The sequence below is a fragment of the Salvelinus fontinalis genome, chromosome 16 (assembly GCF_029448725.1).
Source record: "Salvelinus fontinalis isolate EN_2023a chromosome 16, ASM2944872v1, whole genome shotgun sequence".
In the NCBI taxonomy this organism is placed as follows: Eukaryota; Metazoa; Chordata; class Actinopteri; order Salmoniformes; family Salmonidae; genus Salvelinus; species Salvelinus fontinalis.
Genome location: NC_074680.1, coordinates 40,854,549 through 40,874,218, shown reverse-complemented (window position 1 = coordinate 40,874,218; position 19,670 = coordinate 40,854,549). Strand labels below are relative to the sequence as shown.

General features: G+C 45.8%; 1 protein-coding gene across 1 annotated transcript; it reads right to left on the bottom strand.

Annotated features, from left to right (window-relative positions):
* Positions 1-62: 62 nt before the first annotated feature.
* LOC129813186 (alpha-taxilin-like) lies at positions 63-19,313 on the bottom strand. Its single transcript, XM_055865452.1, has 10 exons — positions 19,038-19,313; positions 17,094-17,334; positions 16,739-16,830; positions 8,791-8,961; positions 6,911-7,105; positions 4,563-4,682; positions 4,244-4,318; positions 3,996-4,088; positions 1,116-1,211; positions 63-811 (listed from the first exon to the last, which is right to left on the bottom strand). Exons 1-10 carry the CDS (start codon positions 19,266-19,268, stop codon positions 194-196), a joined length of 1,932 nt encoding a protein of 643 aa, XP_055721427.1. The 5' UTR covers positions 19,269-19,313; the 3' UTR covers positions 63-193.
* Between the last annotated feature and the right edge of the window lie 357 nt (positions 19,314-19,670).

The window sequence follows — 19,670 nt, the reverse complement described above, 5'->3', positions numbered from 1 at the left end:
CTGGTAGTTTCTCGTCCATAGATCCTCAGCTTCCTTTTTCTTGTTCACAGAGAGGCTGGTGGTGAATAATAATCAATGTATTTTATTGTATGTAAACATATTTTGTAATCACGTACAATAATAATCATTTAATCTATGTTGGCTTGAAGCTGCATCATCAGTGTCTGAAAGACTGGGCTTTAATTTAGTCAGTCTAGTCAACTGACTCCATATCCCTATCTCTCTGCTCCTGGGCTTCGTCTTCTTCAGCTGCTACGGCAGAAGAAGATGGACTGGTGGTCTCCTCTGTCGTCTTGTCTCCGTTACACCCCTCTATGTGATTCTTCTCTGGGGCCTTGGTTGCCTCGTTACTGGCCTCTGGGGCCTCAGTTTGTCCATGTGGCTCTGTGGTGGTCTCCTCCTCTTCCTCGTTGTCAAAGAACTCAGGCGGCACGACGTTGGAAAGGGTGAAGGACATTTGAATCTCCTGTAGACGGGCCTTCTGGGCCTTCAGGTCAGCCAGCTCTCTGGTCAGGGGGGTTGCAGGAGTGGGATTTTCAGTAGCAGGAGTTACGACTGCGGGGGTCTCTATAGGAACAGAGGTTTCAGTAGCCCTGGGTTTTTCAGAGGGTGTCTCACTGGGCTTTTCAGTAGCAGGTACCTCTGGATTCTCCTTCTCTTTTGTCTCCGCTACACTGGTGGCAGCCGCTGGATTGGCTTCCTGGAGCTTATGAGAGAGACTGTTCCTCTCCTCCTGCAGTGCCCGGCACAGTTTCTCCAGCTTCTGAGTCTTCAAGGTGAACAGCTCAAACTCCTTCTCCTTCAAGGTTTTCTGAATGGGGTAAAAAGATACAAGGTGAGATTCGTCAAGATAAATCATAGCCATCATCACAAATGTCCTCCTATACCCTATCTGGTGTCTATAGTCAATATGGCTATGGTCAAGAGTAGTGCACTGTACCAGGGAATAGGGTACCATTTGGTACGCAGACACTATCTCCACCATGAGTCAAAGAAGATCTACAGTCATGTTTAAGTCTTTGTTGCTTGTTTGTCTTTCATGTCTTTGATAGAGGGTGAACGTAAAAGAGCACTGAGTATTACAAAAAATGGGTGAAACGTGTATGGTATCTTACGTCTGTGAGCATATCGATAAGAGCCTTGTTGCAGCCCTCGAAACGGCTTTTCCATTGGATAGACTCTTTCTCCAGCTTCCTCATCTTCTTGGACATCTACAAGACAAAAAAATGACAGTTCAATTGAAAAGTAAGGGATAATCGACAAGGGGCTATGCGCTCTATGGAAAATAATGAAGGACGTGGAAAGTGTGTTCCACGACACGCTTGCAGAGTTCAACCAACCTTGCACGGAGTTGCATTATTTTCCAGAGAACGCATAGAGCTCAGAGTTGATTATCCCTGTTATACAATGGCTATAATTGAACACATTTGCAGCTAGAAATGTGATCATTTGCAGGTAGAAATCTGTTAAACATCAACTGAAGTAGCTAGCAAGTTTACTAGATACGACAGTAACTGTCAGTTGCCTTGGTTACTGAACAAACAGACTTGCTAGTTTGGCTAACCAAACCATCTGTCCTGGCTTGCTATTATGAATATCGAATTCAACAATGCCAATAATGTTTTCAATTCGACTTTTGCTTTCAAAAGCAGCTCAAACATTGAACATGTAAGAATGAACTATAGCCACCTACCGTGCTTTATTTAAGCAATAAGGCACGAGAGGGTGTGGTATATTGACCATATACCACAAAGCCCTGAGGTGCCTTATTACTATTATAAACTAGTTACCAACCTAATTAGAGCAGTAAAAATAAATGCGTTGTCATACTCGTGGTATACTGTCTGATATACCACGCTATCAACCATTCAGCATTCATGGCTCGAACCACCCAGTTTAAAATGGGTATTATATAATGGGTGGGTCTAATCCTGAATGCTGTAAGGTTAAAACTGCATTCCAGCCTCTGGGTCTAACATGCTGACCAGACCACTCACATCGCGCACATGTTGATTTTGCCCACCCACACCAGACTCGATCAGGACATGCAGGTTGAAATATCAAAAACAAACTCTGAACCAACTATATTCATTTGGGGACAGGTTGAAAAGCATTAAACATGTATTGCAATTTAGCTAGCTAGCTTGCTGTTGCTAGCTAATTTGTCCTGGGATATAAACATTGGGTTGTTATTTTACCTGAAATGCCCAAGGTCCTCTACTCTGACAATTAATAAACAGATAAATGGATAAACTGGGTTTGTTTCTAGTAATCTCTAAAAACCAATGAGGAGATTGGAGAGGCGGGACTTGCCGCGTATCAAGCGTCACAAATAGAACCAAGTGGGTGCAATAATTGAATAACATGTATGTGTACATTTCTTTTGCAATGCTCGCACGCGATGCGGGCGATGTGGTCAGCATGTAAGGCACTACAGACCCAGATTCGATCCCAGGCTGTGTCGCAGCAGGCTGTGACCAGGAGACCCATGAGGCGGCGCACAATTGGCCCAGCATCGTCCGGTTTAGGGGAAGGTTTGGCCTGCCAGGATGTCCTTGTCCCATTGCGCTCTAGTGACTCCTTATGGTGAGCCTGGTGCATGCATGCTGACTTCGGTCAACAACAGTTGTACGGTATTTCCTCCAACACATTGGTGCAGGCTGGCTTCCGGGTTTAGCGAGCAATGTGTCAAGAAGCAGTGCGGCTTGGCAGGGTCATGTTTCGGAGGCTCTCGTGGCTCTCGACCTTCGCCTCTCCCGAGTCCGTAGGGGAGTTGCAGCGATGGCACAAGACTGTAACTACCAATTGGATATTTTTTTTATTAAGAAAACACATTCCAGCCGGTGTCTATTCCACAAGTTACCCCCGGTTAAATATATGATGTTAAAATGTCTATTTACTCTGTTGCATCTGACTGCGCAATCCACTGTCTCATCAGCCCAGCCAGGCAATTTATAAACTTGATCTCCACTATAAAAAGCATCTAGACATTATCTCACATTTCTTTTAGACTAAAATTTAGTTTTCAACAGCGGAAATTTGTATAAACCTTACTGTCTGTCTCCCCGACTTTTGCAACATTGTTTCAATATTCAAATTCGATCTCTAGCTGTCCCATAGTAATGAACGTGTCAGGAGTCGGGATGAGACAGACAGACAGGCAGCGTTTCTCAGCCAATCAAAATCATGAATCAGCTGGCTTCATTTTTATGGACATAAACAAAGAAACGTCAATTGAAAAAAGATAAAACTAAACGAAGTGCAGCTAGTTTGCAGTCTTTCCAGATTCAGTTTGAAGGGATTGTGTTGCTGTGTTGTTGGATAGCTCCTCTGAACAAGACAAGTGTGCAGATTTTCTATGCCAGCCGAAATCACGCTTCATTATCTCATTGTTATGGATGTACCCAAATATATGTCACTAGAAAACAGCTTAAACAAATGCAAATGCAGCTACTTAGCTTTTTTTCTGGCTGCACTTTTTTACGTGACTGTAAGTAGCTAGCAAGCAAGGGATGAGAACGTTGCCAGCCAGTATGGCAATGTAACATTTAGAACGAACGACTGGGTCCCGTCCATAGATACAGAACAAAAAGACTGAACGACTGGGTCGTGTCTCTGGCAACCGTACCGATAGAACGAACGACCAGCCGGCTTTGGTAACAAACCTACATTTGTGAGTCGGGACTATATCTTTTGGATGAAATAGTATGAATAAATTCATAAAAATAACGTTTGTAATGAAAATATGTCAATTATTATTTGAATATGTTGGTAACCCATGCCAATATCTTCCAAACATCAGCTTCTCGGGCATTGTCACTTCAATAATGCAAGCTCTAGAATGTCCTTAGAGCCAATCAGATATTAGTATTCAACAATCCCATGGTATAAATAAATGGAATGTATTTGTGCCATGGCAACACCATTGGTCTCATATAAGATTATACATAAGGTCATCACTATAGGATATACACTGAGAGTAAGACTTTGGCTACCTTCTCCATGTCCTGTCTGAAGCTGGCGTACACTCCATTGCTCTTTGACACAGTCCCCTGGATTTGATCAAACTTTTCGGAGTACATGGAAATCTGGAGGGAGTAATTAGAAAGTTAAGTTTGTGCAGCAGTATGTAAAAAAGAGAGAGAGAGGGTAGGGGAGACAGACAGAGAGAGATAGAGCGGAGACAGAGTGGGAGAGAGTGAGAGGGAAGACAGACAGAGATAAAGAAACAGTCTCCATTTACCTGGGCCTGCATCCCTTCCTCTTGTTCTTTCAGAATCTGCACCTTCACCTGCGACCGTGCAGCCTTATTTATCAACTTCAAAAAATGTCAAATGAAAATATATCAGTTGTGAATTCTTTGCCTTGTCACTGAATAACATTTTTCCATTATGTTTTTTCATGTGTGTAGCTTATTCCATGCACTGATCTTCAATAATAGACAGTATATGAATACACTGTATGTGATGAAACTCTTCTCATAGTCAATATAACCTGAAAATAAAATATTGTAAATTGTGTCAAATCTATTGTCAGTCAAGTGCTGTAAGATGCTAACTTACGTGGTCTTTCTCTCGCTTGTGCTTCTCTTCTCCCGCAGCAATGATCATGTTTGCCTGTTCAAGTTTGGTTTCCAACAACTTCTGCTGCAGGTCTCTATGTTTGAACACCTTTTCCAGGTTCTGTGAGGTAACAAGAGGTAGATTGGATCACTTTCACTGAGACAAACACTACACATTTTACACAACGTTTCCACAGTAAAAGAGTGGCAAGGGCTGGTTTGTATCATTGGTGTATTCTTAGTGGTATCATTCTTGCTTGAAAGGTGAACTTTGACATCCATAACCGAGCCAAGCTCATCAGACACTAACAACAATGAGAAATGAGACAAATTAACAACTGAGCATGCCCTTGACTCAAGGAGGAGCAAGCTTATATTGTCACACAGTGACCCCTATTGTTGCATGGGCCTGTTGTGTTCAATCATGATGGGTTTCTATCTCAGTTGAGTATTGAATTGAATATAAGTGTGTGAAGTGTGTGTGATGTGAAGTGTGTGTGATGTGAAGTGTGTGTGATGTGAAGTGTGTGTGATGTGAAGTGTGTGTGATGTGAAGTGTGTGTGATGTGAAGTGTGTGTGATGTGAAGTGTGTGCGATGGATGTTAGAAAGAGACAAAAAAGTTGTGTACAATTTAATACTAACATTGTAACATTAGTTTTATTTTAAAGCATCTTTGAGATTATCAATGTAATGAAAAACGCTATTTAAAATACATGTGTGATTACGTGTTAATAGACAGTACCAGTCATAAGTTTGGACACACCTACTCATTCAAGGGTTTTTCTTTTTTTTTAAACTATTTTTCTACATTGTAGAATAATAGTGAAGACATCAAAACTATGGAATCATGTAGTAACCAAAAAAGTGTTAAACAAATCAAAATATATTTTATATATGAGATTCTTCAAAGTAGCCACCATCTGCCTTGATGACAGCTTTGCACACTCTTGGCATTCTCTCAACCAGCTTCATGAAGTAATCACCTGGAATGCATTTCAATTAACAGGTAAGCCTTTTTAAGTTAATTTGTGGAATTTCTTTCATTCTTAATGCATTGAGCCAATCAGTTATGTTGTGACAAGGTAGGGGTGATATACAGAAGATAGCCCTATTTGGTAAAAGACTAAGTCCATATTATGGCAAGAACAGCTCAAATAAGCAAAGAGAAATGACAGTCCATCATTACTTGAAGACATGAAGGTCAGTCAATGCGGAAAATTTTCTTCAAGTGCAGTCGCAAAAATCATCAAGCGCTATGATGAAACTGGCTCTCATGAGGACCGCCACAGGAAAGGAAGATCCAGAGTTACCTCTGCTGCAGAGGATAAGTTCATTACAGTTAACTGCACCTCTGATTGCAGCCCAAATAAATGCTTTACAGAGTTGAAGTAGCAGACACATCTCAACATCAACTGTTCAGAGAAGACTGCGTGAATCAGGCCTTCCTGGTTGAATTGCTGCAAAGAAACCACTACTAAAGGACACCAATAAGAAGAAGAGAGTTGCTTGGGCCAAGAAACACAAGCAATGGACATTAGACCGGTGGAAATCTGTCCTTTGGTCTGATGAGTCCAAATTTGAGATTTTTGGTTTAACTGTCGTGTCTTTGTGAGACGCAGAGTAGGTGAACGGATGATCTCCGCATGTGTGATTGCCACCATGAAGCATGGAAGAGGAGGTGTGATGGTGTGGGGGTGCTTTGCTGGTGACACTGTCAGTGATTTATTTAGAATTCAATGCACACTTAACCAGCATGGCTACCACAGCATTCTGCAGCGATATACCATTCCATCTGGTTTGCGCTTAGTGGGACTATCATTTGTTTTTCAACAGGACAATGACCCAACACACTTCCAGGTTGTGTAAGGGCTATTTGACCAAGGAGAGTGATGGAGTGCTGCATCAGATGATCTGGCCTCCACAATCATGCAACCTCAACCCAATTGAGATGGTTCGGGATGGGTTGGACCACAGGATGAAGGAAAAGCAGCCAACTAGTGATCAGAATATGTGGGAACTCCTTCAAGACTGTTGAAAAAGCATTCCTCATGAAGCTGGTTGAGAGAATGCCAAGATTGTGCAAAGCTGTTTTCAAGGCAAAGGATGGCTACTTTGAAGAATCTCAAATCTCAAATATATTTTGATTTGTTTAACACTTTTTTGGTTACTACATGATTCCATATGTGTCATTTCATAGTTTTGATGTCTTCACTATTATTCTACTATGTATAACATTTTTTAAATAAAGCAAAAACCTGTGTCCAAACATTTGACCGGTACTGTAAGTAAACACATCCAGTTTAAACTGCACTACAAGATCCAGAGAGTTTGTAACAGGGCTCCATACCGCCTCTCTTGCGTCGTACTGGGAGATGAGGCTCTTGAGTTTCTCTGCCAGGTCGCTGTTCTCCTGACACAGCTTGGTGTTGCGGGTACTGTGCTCCTCGATCTGGATCTGGATGTCCGTTAGCGTGCTCTGGAAGTGAGTGGTGATGTCCTTCCTCTTCAGGTCGTCCTCCCTACACCTCTGGAGGGTCTCCTCCTGAACAATCATAGAATACAGGATGATGCACCATTAGGGTTTGTCTCCAATGGCACCTTATTCCCTATGTATTGCACTACCTTTGACTTTGGTCAAAAGTAGTGCACTACATAGGGAAAAGTGTGCCATTTGGACTCCCAGACAAACTCATGTAAGGAGTGAATACACAGACAGTGTATTCACATACTAACCTTACACCTGCCATATAATTTTAACTTAGTGAGGGCCACTGGTTGTTGCATCAGACCCAGGTCAAATAAATATGTAAAAGTATTTGAGATGCGCTTGATTTAGCTTGGAGTTTGAACATTCAAGGCTAATCCATTGGTTCCATTTTAAAGGGCAAAGTAAACCAATAGCAGTTCAGGTTTTTCAAAGTAGTATTTGATACAATTCTGATTGGCGGTACTAGTCAGTGAGAGGAGAGCTTCACCCTGGACATGTTACACAGAGTGTTATGGGTACTGAGGCACACTATATATACAAAAGTATTTAGATACCCCTTCAAATTAGTGGATTTGGCTATTTCAGCCACACCCGTTCTTGACAGGTGTATAAAATCGAGCACACAGCCATGCAATCTCCATAGAAAACATTGGCAGTAGAATGGACTTCCTGAAGAGCTCAGTGACTTTCAACACAGCAATGTCATAGGATGCCACCTTTCCAACAAGTCAGTTGGTCAAATTTCATTCCTGCTAGAGCTGCCCTGGTCAACTGTAAATCCTGTTATTGTGAAGTGGAAACGTCTAGGAGCAACAACGGCTCAGCCGCGAAGTGGTAGGCCACACAAGCTCACCGAACGGGACTGCCGAGTATTGAAGCACGTAGTGCATAAAAATTGTCTGTCATCGGTTGCAACACTCCCGACCGTATTCCAAACTGCCTCTGGAAGCAACATCAGCACAAGAACTGTTCGTCGGGATCTCCATTAAATTAATTTCCATGGCCGAGCAGCCGCACACAAGCCTAAGATTACCATGCGCAATGCCAAGTGTCGGCTGGAGTGGTGTAAAGCTCGCCGCCATTGGACTCTGGCGCAGTGGAAACACGTTCTCTGGATTGATGAATTACGCTTCACAATCTGGCAGTCCGACGTACGAATCTGGGCTTGGCAGATGCCAGGAGAATAATGGTCTGGGGCTGTTTGTCATGGTTTGGGCTAGTCCCCTTAGTTCCAGTGAAGGGAAATCTTAACACTACAGCATACAATGACATTCTGGATGATTCTGTGCTTGCAACTTTGTGGCAACAGTTTGGAGAAGGCCCTTTCCTGTTTCAGCATAGCAATGCCCCCGTGCACAAAGCGAGGTCCATACAGAAATGCTTTGTCGAGATCGGTGTGGAAGAACTTGACTGGCCTGCACAGAGCCCTGACCTCAACCTTATCGAACACCTTTGGGATGAATTGGAACGCCGACTGCGAGCCAGGCCTAATCACCCAACATCAGTGCCCAACCTCACTCATTTTCTTGTGGCTGAATGGAAGCAAGTCCCAGCAGCAATGTTCCAACATCTAGTGGAATGCCTTCCCAGAAGAGTGTAGGCTGTTATAGCAGCAAAGGGAGGACCAACTCCATATTAATGCCCATGATTTTGGATTGAGATGTTCAATGAGCAGGTGTCCACATACTTTTGTAGTGTAGTGTCATGTAGTGTAAATCATGCTACAATGAGAGGCTCACCTTGAGGGTCTTGTTGTGTCTCTGCAGCTCCCTACACAGGGACTCCAACTTGCTGCGGGCCAGAACAGCCCTGCTGTGTTCACTCTGGAGCTGGTCCTTCTCTTTCATCACCTGGAGAAGCTTCTTCTGCAGAAACTTCAGCTGCTTCTGGTCACCCCGGTGCTCATCCAGCTATATATATATACACACACACACACACACACATTACTTTTCCTCTTCACAAACAAAACAAATCTATGTAGTAAAAAAGTGAATTCCGAAAGTATTCAGACCCTTTAACTTTTTCCACATTTTGTTACGTTACAGACTTTTTTTCCTCATCAATCTACACACGATTCCCCATAATGACAAAGTGAAAACAGTTTTTTTTTTTTTTTTGCAAATAAAAAACAGAAATACCTTTTTTACTTCAGTATTCACACCCTTTGCTAAAAAAAATCGAAATTGAGCTCAGGTGCATCCTGTTTCCACTGATCATCCTTGAGATGTTTCTACAACTTGATTAGAATCCACCTGTGGTAAATTCAATTGATTGGACATGATTTGGAAAGATGATTTGGAAAGGGACACACTATATACACTATATAATATACACTATATAATAACACACTATATAATATCCCACAGTTGAAAATGCATGTCAGAGCAAAAACCAAGCCATGAGGGCGAATGAATTGTCCGTAGAGCTCAGAGTCAGGATTGTCTCAAGGCACAGATCTGGGGAAGGGTACCAAAACATTTCTGCAGCATTGAAGGTCCCCAAAAACAATTTTACGACATTTGGAATGAGACTGACGGAAGTTAAAGATTAATAATCATTAATAGAAGACTGTACTCGAAAAGATATGAAAATATCTGAAGAGAGTATCAACATTTGCCTTGGTGGCCCGACTTCCTAGTTGCTGAAAGTTTACATGATTAGCTTAATCACGTAATAATAATTACACATAGAGAATTGATTTGATGAAATAACAGTCTTCACATTTAATGATAGTAAAGACAAGACACCACCCTTTGGCAAAATGTGCAGAATTGCAAGAAATGTGTTGTAAAACAGAAGCTTTTCCTCTCCATCCCATGGTAAAATGAGTAGAATTGCATGGAATTAGTTATAAAATTGCAAAATCTTCTCTTTGGCATGGGATCAACACTACCTCTGGGGCATGGGATCAACACTACCTCTGGGGCATGGATCAACACTACCACTGGGGCATGGATCAACACTACCACTGGGGCATGGATCAGCACTACCTCTGGGGTCTGGATCAACACTACCTCTGGGGCATGGATCAACACTACCTCTGGGGTCTGGATCAACACTACCTCTGGGGTCTGGATCAGCGCTACCTCTGGGGCGTGGATCAACACTACCTCTGGGGTGTGGATCAACACTACCTCTGGGGTCTGGATCAGCACTACCTCTGGGTCATGGATCAGCACTACCTCTGGGTCATGGATCAACACTACCACTGGGTCATGGATCAACACTACCTCTGGGGCATGGATCAACACTACCTCTGGGGTCTGGATCAACACTACCTCTGGGGCATGGATCAACACTACCTCTGGGGTATGGATCAACACTACCTCTGGGGGTCTGGATCAGCACTACCTCTGGGGCATGGATCAACACTACCTCTGGGGCATGGCTCAACACTACCTCTGGGGCATGGATCAACACTACCTCTGAAGCATGGATCAGCACTACCTCTGGGGTATGGATCAACACTACCTCTGGGGTCTGGATCAGCACTACCTCTGGGGTCTGGATCAACACTACCTCTGGGGGTCTGGATCAACACTACCTCTGGGGGTCTGGATCAACACTACCTCTGGGGTATGGATCAACACTACCTCTGGGGTATGGATCAACACTACCTCTGGGGTCTGGATCAGCACTACCTCTGGGGCATGGATCAACACTACCTCTGGGGTATGGATCAACACTACCTCTGGGGTATGGATCAGCACTACCTCTGGGTCATGGATCAACATTACCTCTGGGGCATGGATCAACACTACCACTGGGGCATGGATCAACACTACCTCTGGGGCATGGATCAGCACTACCTCTGGGGCATGGATCAACACTACCTCTGGGGTCTGGATCAGCACTACCTCTGGGGCATGGATCAACACTACCACTGGGGTCTGGATCAACACTACATCTGGGGCATGGATCAGCACTACCTCTGGGGTGTGGATAAACACTACCTCTGGGGCGTGGATCAGCACTACCTCTGGGGTCTGGATCAACACTACCTCTGGGGTCTGGATCAACACTACCTCTGGGGCATGGATTAACACTACCTCTGGGGTCTGGATCAACACTACCTCTGGGGCATGGATTAACACTACCTCTGGGGCCTGGATCAACACTACCTCTGGGGCATGGATCATCACTACCTCTGGGGTCTGGATCAGCACTACCTCTGGGGTCTGGATCAGCACTACCTCTGGGGTCTGGATCAACACTACCTCTGGGGTATGGATCAGCACTACCTCTGGGGTATGGATCAGCACTACCTCTGGGGCATGGATCAACACTACCTCTGGGGTCTGGATCAACACTACCTCTCCGGCATGGATCAACACTACCTCTGGGGCATGGATCAGCACTACCTCTGGGGCATGGATCAGCACTACCTCTGGGGCATGGATCAGCACTACCTCTGGGGCATGGATCAGCACTACCTCTGGGGTCTGGATCAACACTACCTCTGGGGTCTGGATCAGCACTACCTCTGGGGTCTGGATCAACACTACCTCTGGGGGTCTGGATCAACACTACCTCTGGGGGTCTGGATCAACACTACCTCTGGGGTATGGATCAACACTACCTCTGGGGTATGGATCAACACTACCTCTGGGGTCTGGATCAGCACTACCTCTGGGGCATGGATCAACACTACCTCTGGGGTATGGATCAACACTACCTCTGGGGTATGGATCAGCACTACCTCTGGGTCATGGATCAACATTACCTCTGGGGCATGGATCCACACTACCACTGGGGCATGGATCAACACTACCTCTGGGGCATGGATCAGCACTACCTCTGGGGCATGGATCAACACTACCTCTGGGGTCTGGATCAGCACTACCTCTGGGGCATGGATCAACACTACCACTGGGGTCTGGATCAACACTACATCTGGGGCATGGATCAGCACTACCTCTGGGGTGTGGATAAACACTACCTCTGGGGCGTGGATCAGCACTACCTCTGGGGTCTGGATCAACACTACCTCTGGGGCATGGATTAACACTACCTCTGGGGTCTGGATCAACACTACCTCTGGGGCATGGATTAACACTACCTCTGGGGCCTGGATCAACACTACCTCTGGGGCATGGATCATCACTACCTCTGGGGCATGGATCAACACTACCACTGGGGCATGGATCAACACTACCTCTGGGGCATGGATCAGCACTACCTCTGGGGTATGGATCAACACTACCTCTGGGGCATGGATCAACACTACCTCTGGGGTCTGGATCAGCACTACCTCTGGGGTATTGATCAGCACTACCTCTGGGGCATGGATCATCACTACCTCTGGGGTCTGGATCAACACTACCTCTGGGGTATGGATCAGCACTACCTCTGGGGTATGGATCAGCACTACCTCTGGGGCATTGATCAACACTACCTCTGGGGTCTGGATCAACACTACCTCTCCGGCATGGATCAACACTACCTCTGGGGCATGGATCAGCACTACCTCTGGGGCATGGATCAGCACTACCTCTGGGGCATGGATCAGCACTACCTCTGGGGCATGGATCAGCACTACCTCTGGGGTCTGGATCAACACTACCTCTGGGGCATGGATCAACACTACCTCTGGGGTATGGATCAGCACTACCTCTGGGGCATGGATCAACACTACCTCTGGGGTCTGGATCAACACTACCTCTGGGGCATGGATTAACACTACCTCTGGGGCCTGGATCAACACTACCTCTGGGGTATGGATCATCACTACCTCTGGGGTCTGGATCAGCACTACCTCTGGGGTCTGGATCATCACTACCTCTGGGGTCTAGATCAACACTACCTCTGGGGTATGGATCAACACTACCTCTGGGGCATGGATCAACACTACCTCTGGGGTCTGGATCAACACTACCTCTGGGGTATGGATCAACACTACCTCTGGGGTCTGGATCAGCACTACCTCTGGGGTATGGATCAACACTACCTCTGGGGTATGGATCAGCACTACCTCTGGGGTATGGATCAGCACTACCTCTGGGGCATGGATCAACACTACCTCTGGGGTCTGGATCAACACTACCTCTCCGGCATGGATCAACACTACCTCTGGGGTATGGATCAGCACTACCTCTGGGGCATGGATCAGCACTACCTCTGGGGCATGGATCAGCACTACCTCTGGGGCATGGATCAGCACTACCTCTGGGGTCTGGATCAACACTACCTCTGGGGCATGGATCAACACTACCTCTGGGGTATGGATCAGCACTACCTCTGGGGTCTGGATCAACACTACCTCTGGGGTCTGGATCAGCACTACCTCTGGGGCATGGATCAACAGTACCTCAGGGGTCTGGATCAACACAACCTCTGGGGTATGGATCAGCACTACCTCTGGGTCATGGATCAACATTACCTCTGGGGCATGGATCAACACTACCACTGGGGCATGGATCAACACTACCTCTGGGGCATGGATCAGCACTACCTCTGGGGCATGGATCAGCACTACCTCTGGGGCATGGATCAGCACTACCTCTGGGGCATGGATCAGCACCACCTCTGGGGCATTGATCAGCACTACCTCTGGGGCATGGATCATCACTACCTCTGGGGTATGGATCAACACTACCTCTGGGGTCTGGATCAACACTACCTCTGGGGTCTGGATCAACACTACCTCTGGGGTCTGGATCAACACTACCTCTGGGGTCTGGATCAGCACTACTTCTGGGGCATGGATCAACACTACCTCTGGGGTCTGGATCAAGAATACCTCTCCGGCATGGATCAACACTACCTCTGGGGCATGGATCAGCACTACCTCTGGGGCATGGATCAGCGCTACCTCTGGGGTCTGGATCAGCACTACCTCTGGGGTATGGATCAACACTACCTCTGGGGTATGGATCAAAACTACCTCTGGGGTCTGGATCAACACTACCTCTGGGGTCTGGATCAACACTACCTCTGGGGTCTGGATCAACACTACCTCTGTGTCATGGATCAGCACTACCTCTGGGGCATGGATCAACACTACCTCTGAAGCATGGATCAGCACTACCTCTGGGGCATGGATCAGCGCTACCTCTGTGGTCTGGATCAGCACTACCTCTGGGTCATGGATCAACATTACCTCTGGGGTCTGGATCAACACTACCTCTGGGGTATGGATCAACACTACCTCTGGGGCATGGATCAACACTACCTCTGGGGCATGGTTCAACACTACCTCTGTGGTCTGGATCAGCACTATCTCTGGGTCATGGATCAACATTACCTCTGGGGTCTGGATCAACACTACCTCTGGGGTATGGATCAACACTACCTCTGGGGTATGGATCAACACTACCTCTGGGGTCTGGATCATCACTTCCTCTGGGGTCTGGATCAACACTACCTCTGGGGCATGGATCAACACTGGGGTATGGATCAACACTACCTCTGGGGTCTGGATCAACACTACCTCTGGGGTCTGGATCAACACTACCTCTGGGGTCTGGATCAACACTACCTCTGGGGTCTGGATCAGCACTACCTCTGGGGGTCTGGATCAACACTACCTCTGGGGGTCTGGATCAACACTACCTCTGGGGTCTGGATCAGCACTACCTCTGGGGTCTGGATCAGCACTACCTCTGTGGCATGGATCAACACTACCTCTGGGGTCTGGATCAGCACTACCTCTGGGGCATGGATCAACACTACCTCTAGGGCATGGATCAACACTACCTCTGGGGTCTGGATCAGCACTACCTCTGGGGCATGGATCAACACTACCTCTGGAGTCTGGATCAGCACTACCTCTGGGGCATGGATCAGCACTACCTCTGGGGTCTGGATCAACACTACCTCTGGGGCATGGATCAACACTACCTCTGGGGTCTGGATCAGCACTACCTCTGGGGCATGGATCAACACTACCTCTGGGGTCTGGATCAACACTACCTCTGGGAAGTGGTGTAAAGTACTTAGGTAAACATACTTTAAAGTACTACTTAATTAGTTTTTTGGGGTATCTGTACTTTACTTTACTATTTTTCTTATTGACAACTTTTACTTTCTGACAAATTGTGTACTTTGTACTCAATACATTTTCCCTGACACCCAAAAGTACTTGTTACAATTTGAATGCTTAGCAGGTCTAATGTACACACTTATCAAGAGAACATCCCTGGTCATCCCTACTGCCTCTGATCTAGCGGACTCACTAAACACATGGTCATCCCTACTGCCTCTGATCTGGCGGACTCACTAAACACATGGTCATCCCTACTGCCTCTGATCTGGCGGACTCACTAAACACATGGTCATCCCTACTGCCTCTGATCTGGCGGACTCACTAAACATATGGTCATCCCTACAGCCTCTGATCTGGCGGACTCACTAAACACATGGTCATCCCTACTGCCTCTGATCTGGCGGACTCACTAAACACATGGTCATCCCTACTGCCTCTGATCTGGCGGACTCACTAAACACATGGTCATCCCTACTGCCTCTGATCTGGCGGACTCACTAAACACATGGTCATCCCTACTGCCTCTGATCTGGCGGACTCACTAAACACATGGTCATCCCTACTGCCTCTGATCTAGCGGACTCACTAAACACATGGTCATCCCTACTGCCTCTGATCTGGAGGACTCACTAAACACATGGTCATCCCTACAGCCTCTGATCTGGCGGACTCACTAAACACATGGTCATCCCTACAGCCTCTGATCTGGCGGACTCACTAAACACATGGTCATCCCTACTGCCTCTGATCTAGCGGACTCACTAAACACATGGTCATCCCTACTGCCTCTGATCTGGAGGACTCACTAAACACATGGTCATCCCTACTGCCTCTGATCTGGCGGACTCACTAAACACATGGTTATCCCTACAGCCTCTGATCTGGCGGACTCACTAAACACATGCTTCGTTTGTAAATGATGTCTGAGTGTTTCAACGTGCCGCTGGCTATGCATAAATTAAAAAACAACAAGAAAATGGTGCCGTCCGGTTTGCTTCATACAAGGAACGTGAAATGATTTATACTTTTACTTTTACTTTTGATACGCAAGTACATTTTAGGATCAACACTGCCTCATGGATTAGCACTGCCTCATGGATCAGCACTAACTCATGGATCAGCACTGCCTCATGGATCAGCACTACTCTGAAGCATGGATCAGCACTGCCTCATGGATCAGCACTGCCTCATGGATCAGCACTGCCTCATGGATCAGCACTAACTCATGGATCAGCACTAACTCATGGATCAGCACTAACTCATGGATCAGCACTAACTCATGGATCAGCACTAACTCATGGATGTGCACTGCCTCATGGATCAGCACTGCCTCATGGATCAGCAGTACTCTGAAGCATGGATCAGCACTGCCTCATGGATCACCACTGCCTCATGGATCACCACTGCCTCATGGATCAACACTGCCTCATGGATCAACACTGCCTCATGGATCAACACTGCCTCATGGATCAACACTGCCTCATGGATCAACACTGCCTCATGGATCAACACTGCCTCATGGATCAGCACTACCTCATGGATCAGCACTACCTCTGGGGCATGGATCAACACTACCTCATGGATCAACACTACCTCATAGATCAACACTACCTCTGGGGTATGGATCAGCACTGCCTCATGGATCAGCACTAACTCTGAAGCATGGACCAACACAGCCTCATGGATCAGCACGCTCCGCTCACCAGCTCAGCATGTTTCTTGATGATGGCCTCCAGTTTCTGCTCTGGAGTGCCGAGCTTGTTCAAACTCTGCATCAATAGCATGGCCTCTTTACCTGAATAGAGATCACGTTATAGTACAGTTAATAACACAAAAACTATTGATACACCGTAACACTAGAACTATTGATACACCGTAACACTAGAACTATTGATACACCGTAACACTAGAACTATTGATACACCGTAACACTAGAACTATTAATACACCGTAACACTAGAACTATTGATACACTGTAACACTAGAACTATTGATACACCGTAACACTAGAACTATTGATGCTGAATAGAACCAAAGAAGAAGAAGAAAAGAACCCACCAAGGCTTTTGAGCATCTTCTTCTCCAGTTTCTGGTCCTTGGCGGAGCTCTTCTTCGTGACCTGCTCCTTCAGCGCCTCCTCTTCCACCTCCTCCTGCTCCGTGGGCTCCTCACCGGCCTCCTGGTAGGTACTGATAATGTCCTCTAGCTGCTTGCTCAGGTCCTCTGTCAAGTCCACCTGACCCTGACCCTGGGCTGGCTCCCCCTGGCCATTCACCTGACAAGTCTCCATTCTGATAGGCTAGCAACGAGAGAGAATGATACAGCATAATATTAGAATGACTAAAACTAATGTGGTTATATTCTAGTTCAATGTTTCCATGAAGGATGGTCATTAATGAGACAAGACCTAGAGACTATGCGCTATTACACACACTCACAATGCAAATCCCCCGATTGGTTCCTCATGCTCGGGTAATAAAAGCAATAAAATACTCTGAGTGTACAAAACATTAGGGACACCTTCCTAATATTGAGTTGCACCCTCCTTTTGCCCTCAGAACAGCCTTAAATAGTTGGGCATGGACTCTATAAGGTGTCGAAAGGGTTCCACAGGGATGCTGGCCCATGTTGACTCCAATGCTTCCCACATTTGAGTCAAGTTGTCTAGATGCCCTTTTGGTGGAGGACCATTCTAGATACACATGGGAAACGGGTGAGCGTGAAAAACCCTGCAGCGTTGCAGTTCTTGACACAAACCGGTGCACCTGGCAGCTACTACAATACCCTGTTCAAAGGCACTTAAATATTTTGTCTTCCCCATTCACCCTCTGAATGAGACACACACACAATCAATGTCTCAATTGTCTCAAGGCTTAAAAATCCTTCTTTAACCTGTCTCCTCTCCTTCATCTACACTGATTGAAGTGGATTTAACAAGTGACATCAATAAGGGATCATAGCTTTCACCTGGATTCACCTGGTCAGTCTGTCGTGGAAAGAGCAGGTGTTCTTAATGTTTTGTCCACTCAGTGTATACTAATATACTTCTACTATTATACTACTGTGTAAGGGGAAAACATTCAAGCCAAGGTCAATCCAAACTTCAACAGAATAGCTTTAACATAATCTTTTCCAATATTATTATAACTGTTTCCTCTTGATTTGTATCTATTGAATGACCCTAAATGACATAGTCAATCAGATTCACAACTTATAATATATCAAGTCTGGTTGGTGGAGCTTGACTGTGGCCTATTTATGTGCATATAATTAGTCTGCTGCCTGGGTGCAAAGCCTCTACTCATTCTCCCCTTCCCGCTGCTCTGTGCTTTCACAGGCAGAGCTGAGCTGTCAGAGTACTTGCCACCTGTTCTGGGCACACATGCTATTTTAGGAACTTCTTAATATGGTCATGTTATTTATTTATTTCAAAACCTCACTTTTGTTGGTGTAAATTGTAGTAGTATATGGATTGATGAAACTAATACCAGCACTTGAAATACCCAGAACAGTGACCACACAACAGAGTTGGAGTTGCATTATACCCAGAAGAAGTAACACATCTATTTTTATTGTAATACTATATTCCACAGCTTCTTGTCTAAAAATGGGACACTTTTGCATGTGTATGTATTTCTAATGAATCTTTCAGATAGAGTAGTGTGATAGGACATCAACCTCCAAGCAGCCTGCCTAATCCATTCCAAGAAAGACTTTTGGAACCGAACACTAATCTGATTCAACAGTATCCCGATATTGTAATTGACAAGTTCACATAAAAATGACAAAAAACAAGTGTTCCACCGTAACACAAACTGTACACTACTTCACCAATATGACAAATCTGTTACCCATTCCAAAAATAAAAATAGCTTGTCCAAAATACTTTTCAAACAATCCCTATAATGCCAAAAGAAGACAGGAAACATATACCCATGATAAAATTTCTGTCTACATCACCAAAAACACAAAATGCATATGAGATATTGAACTGATTCTTACCAGAAGGTCCTGGGTATATGAGAAAGAAAAGGAGAAGTGAGAAGGAGGAAAAGAGCGAGAGAGAGGGGGTGGGGGGTCTTTCCCACATATAGAACAGCTGTGATAAGACCTCAAAATAAACCCCAGGGACACAACTAGACCAACACAGCGAGAGGGACAGGGACATAACTGACACCAACACAGAGAGACAGGGGAACATACTAACACCAACACAGAGAGACAGGGGAACATACTGACACCAATAGAGAGAGAGACAGGGGAACATACTGACACCAATAGAGAGAGAGACAGGGGAACATACTGACACCAACACAGAGAGACAGGGGAACACACTGACACCAACACAGAGAGACAGGGGAACATACTGACACCAACACAGAGAGACAGGGGAACACACTGACACCAACACAGAGAGACAGGGGAACATACTGACACCAACACAGAGAGACAGGGGAACATACTAACACCAACACAGAGAGACAGGGGAACATACTAACACCAACACAGAGAGACAGGGGAACATACTAACACCAACACAGAGAGACAGGGGAACATACTAACACCAACACAGAGAGACAGGGGAACATACTAACACCAACACAGAGAGACAGGGGAACATACTAACACCAACAC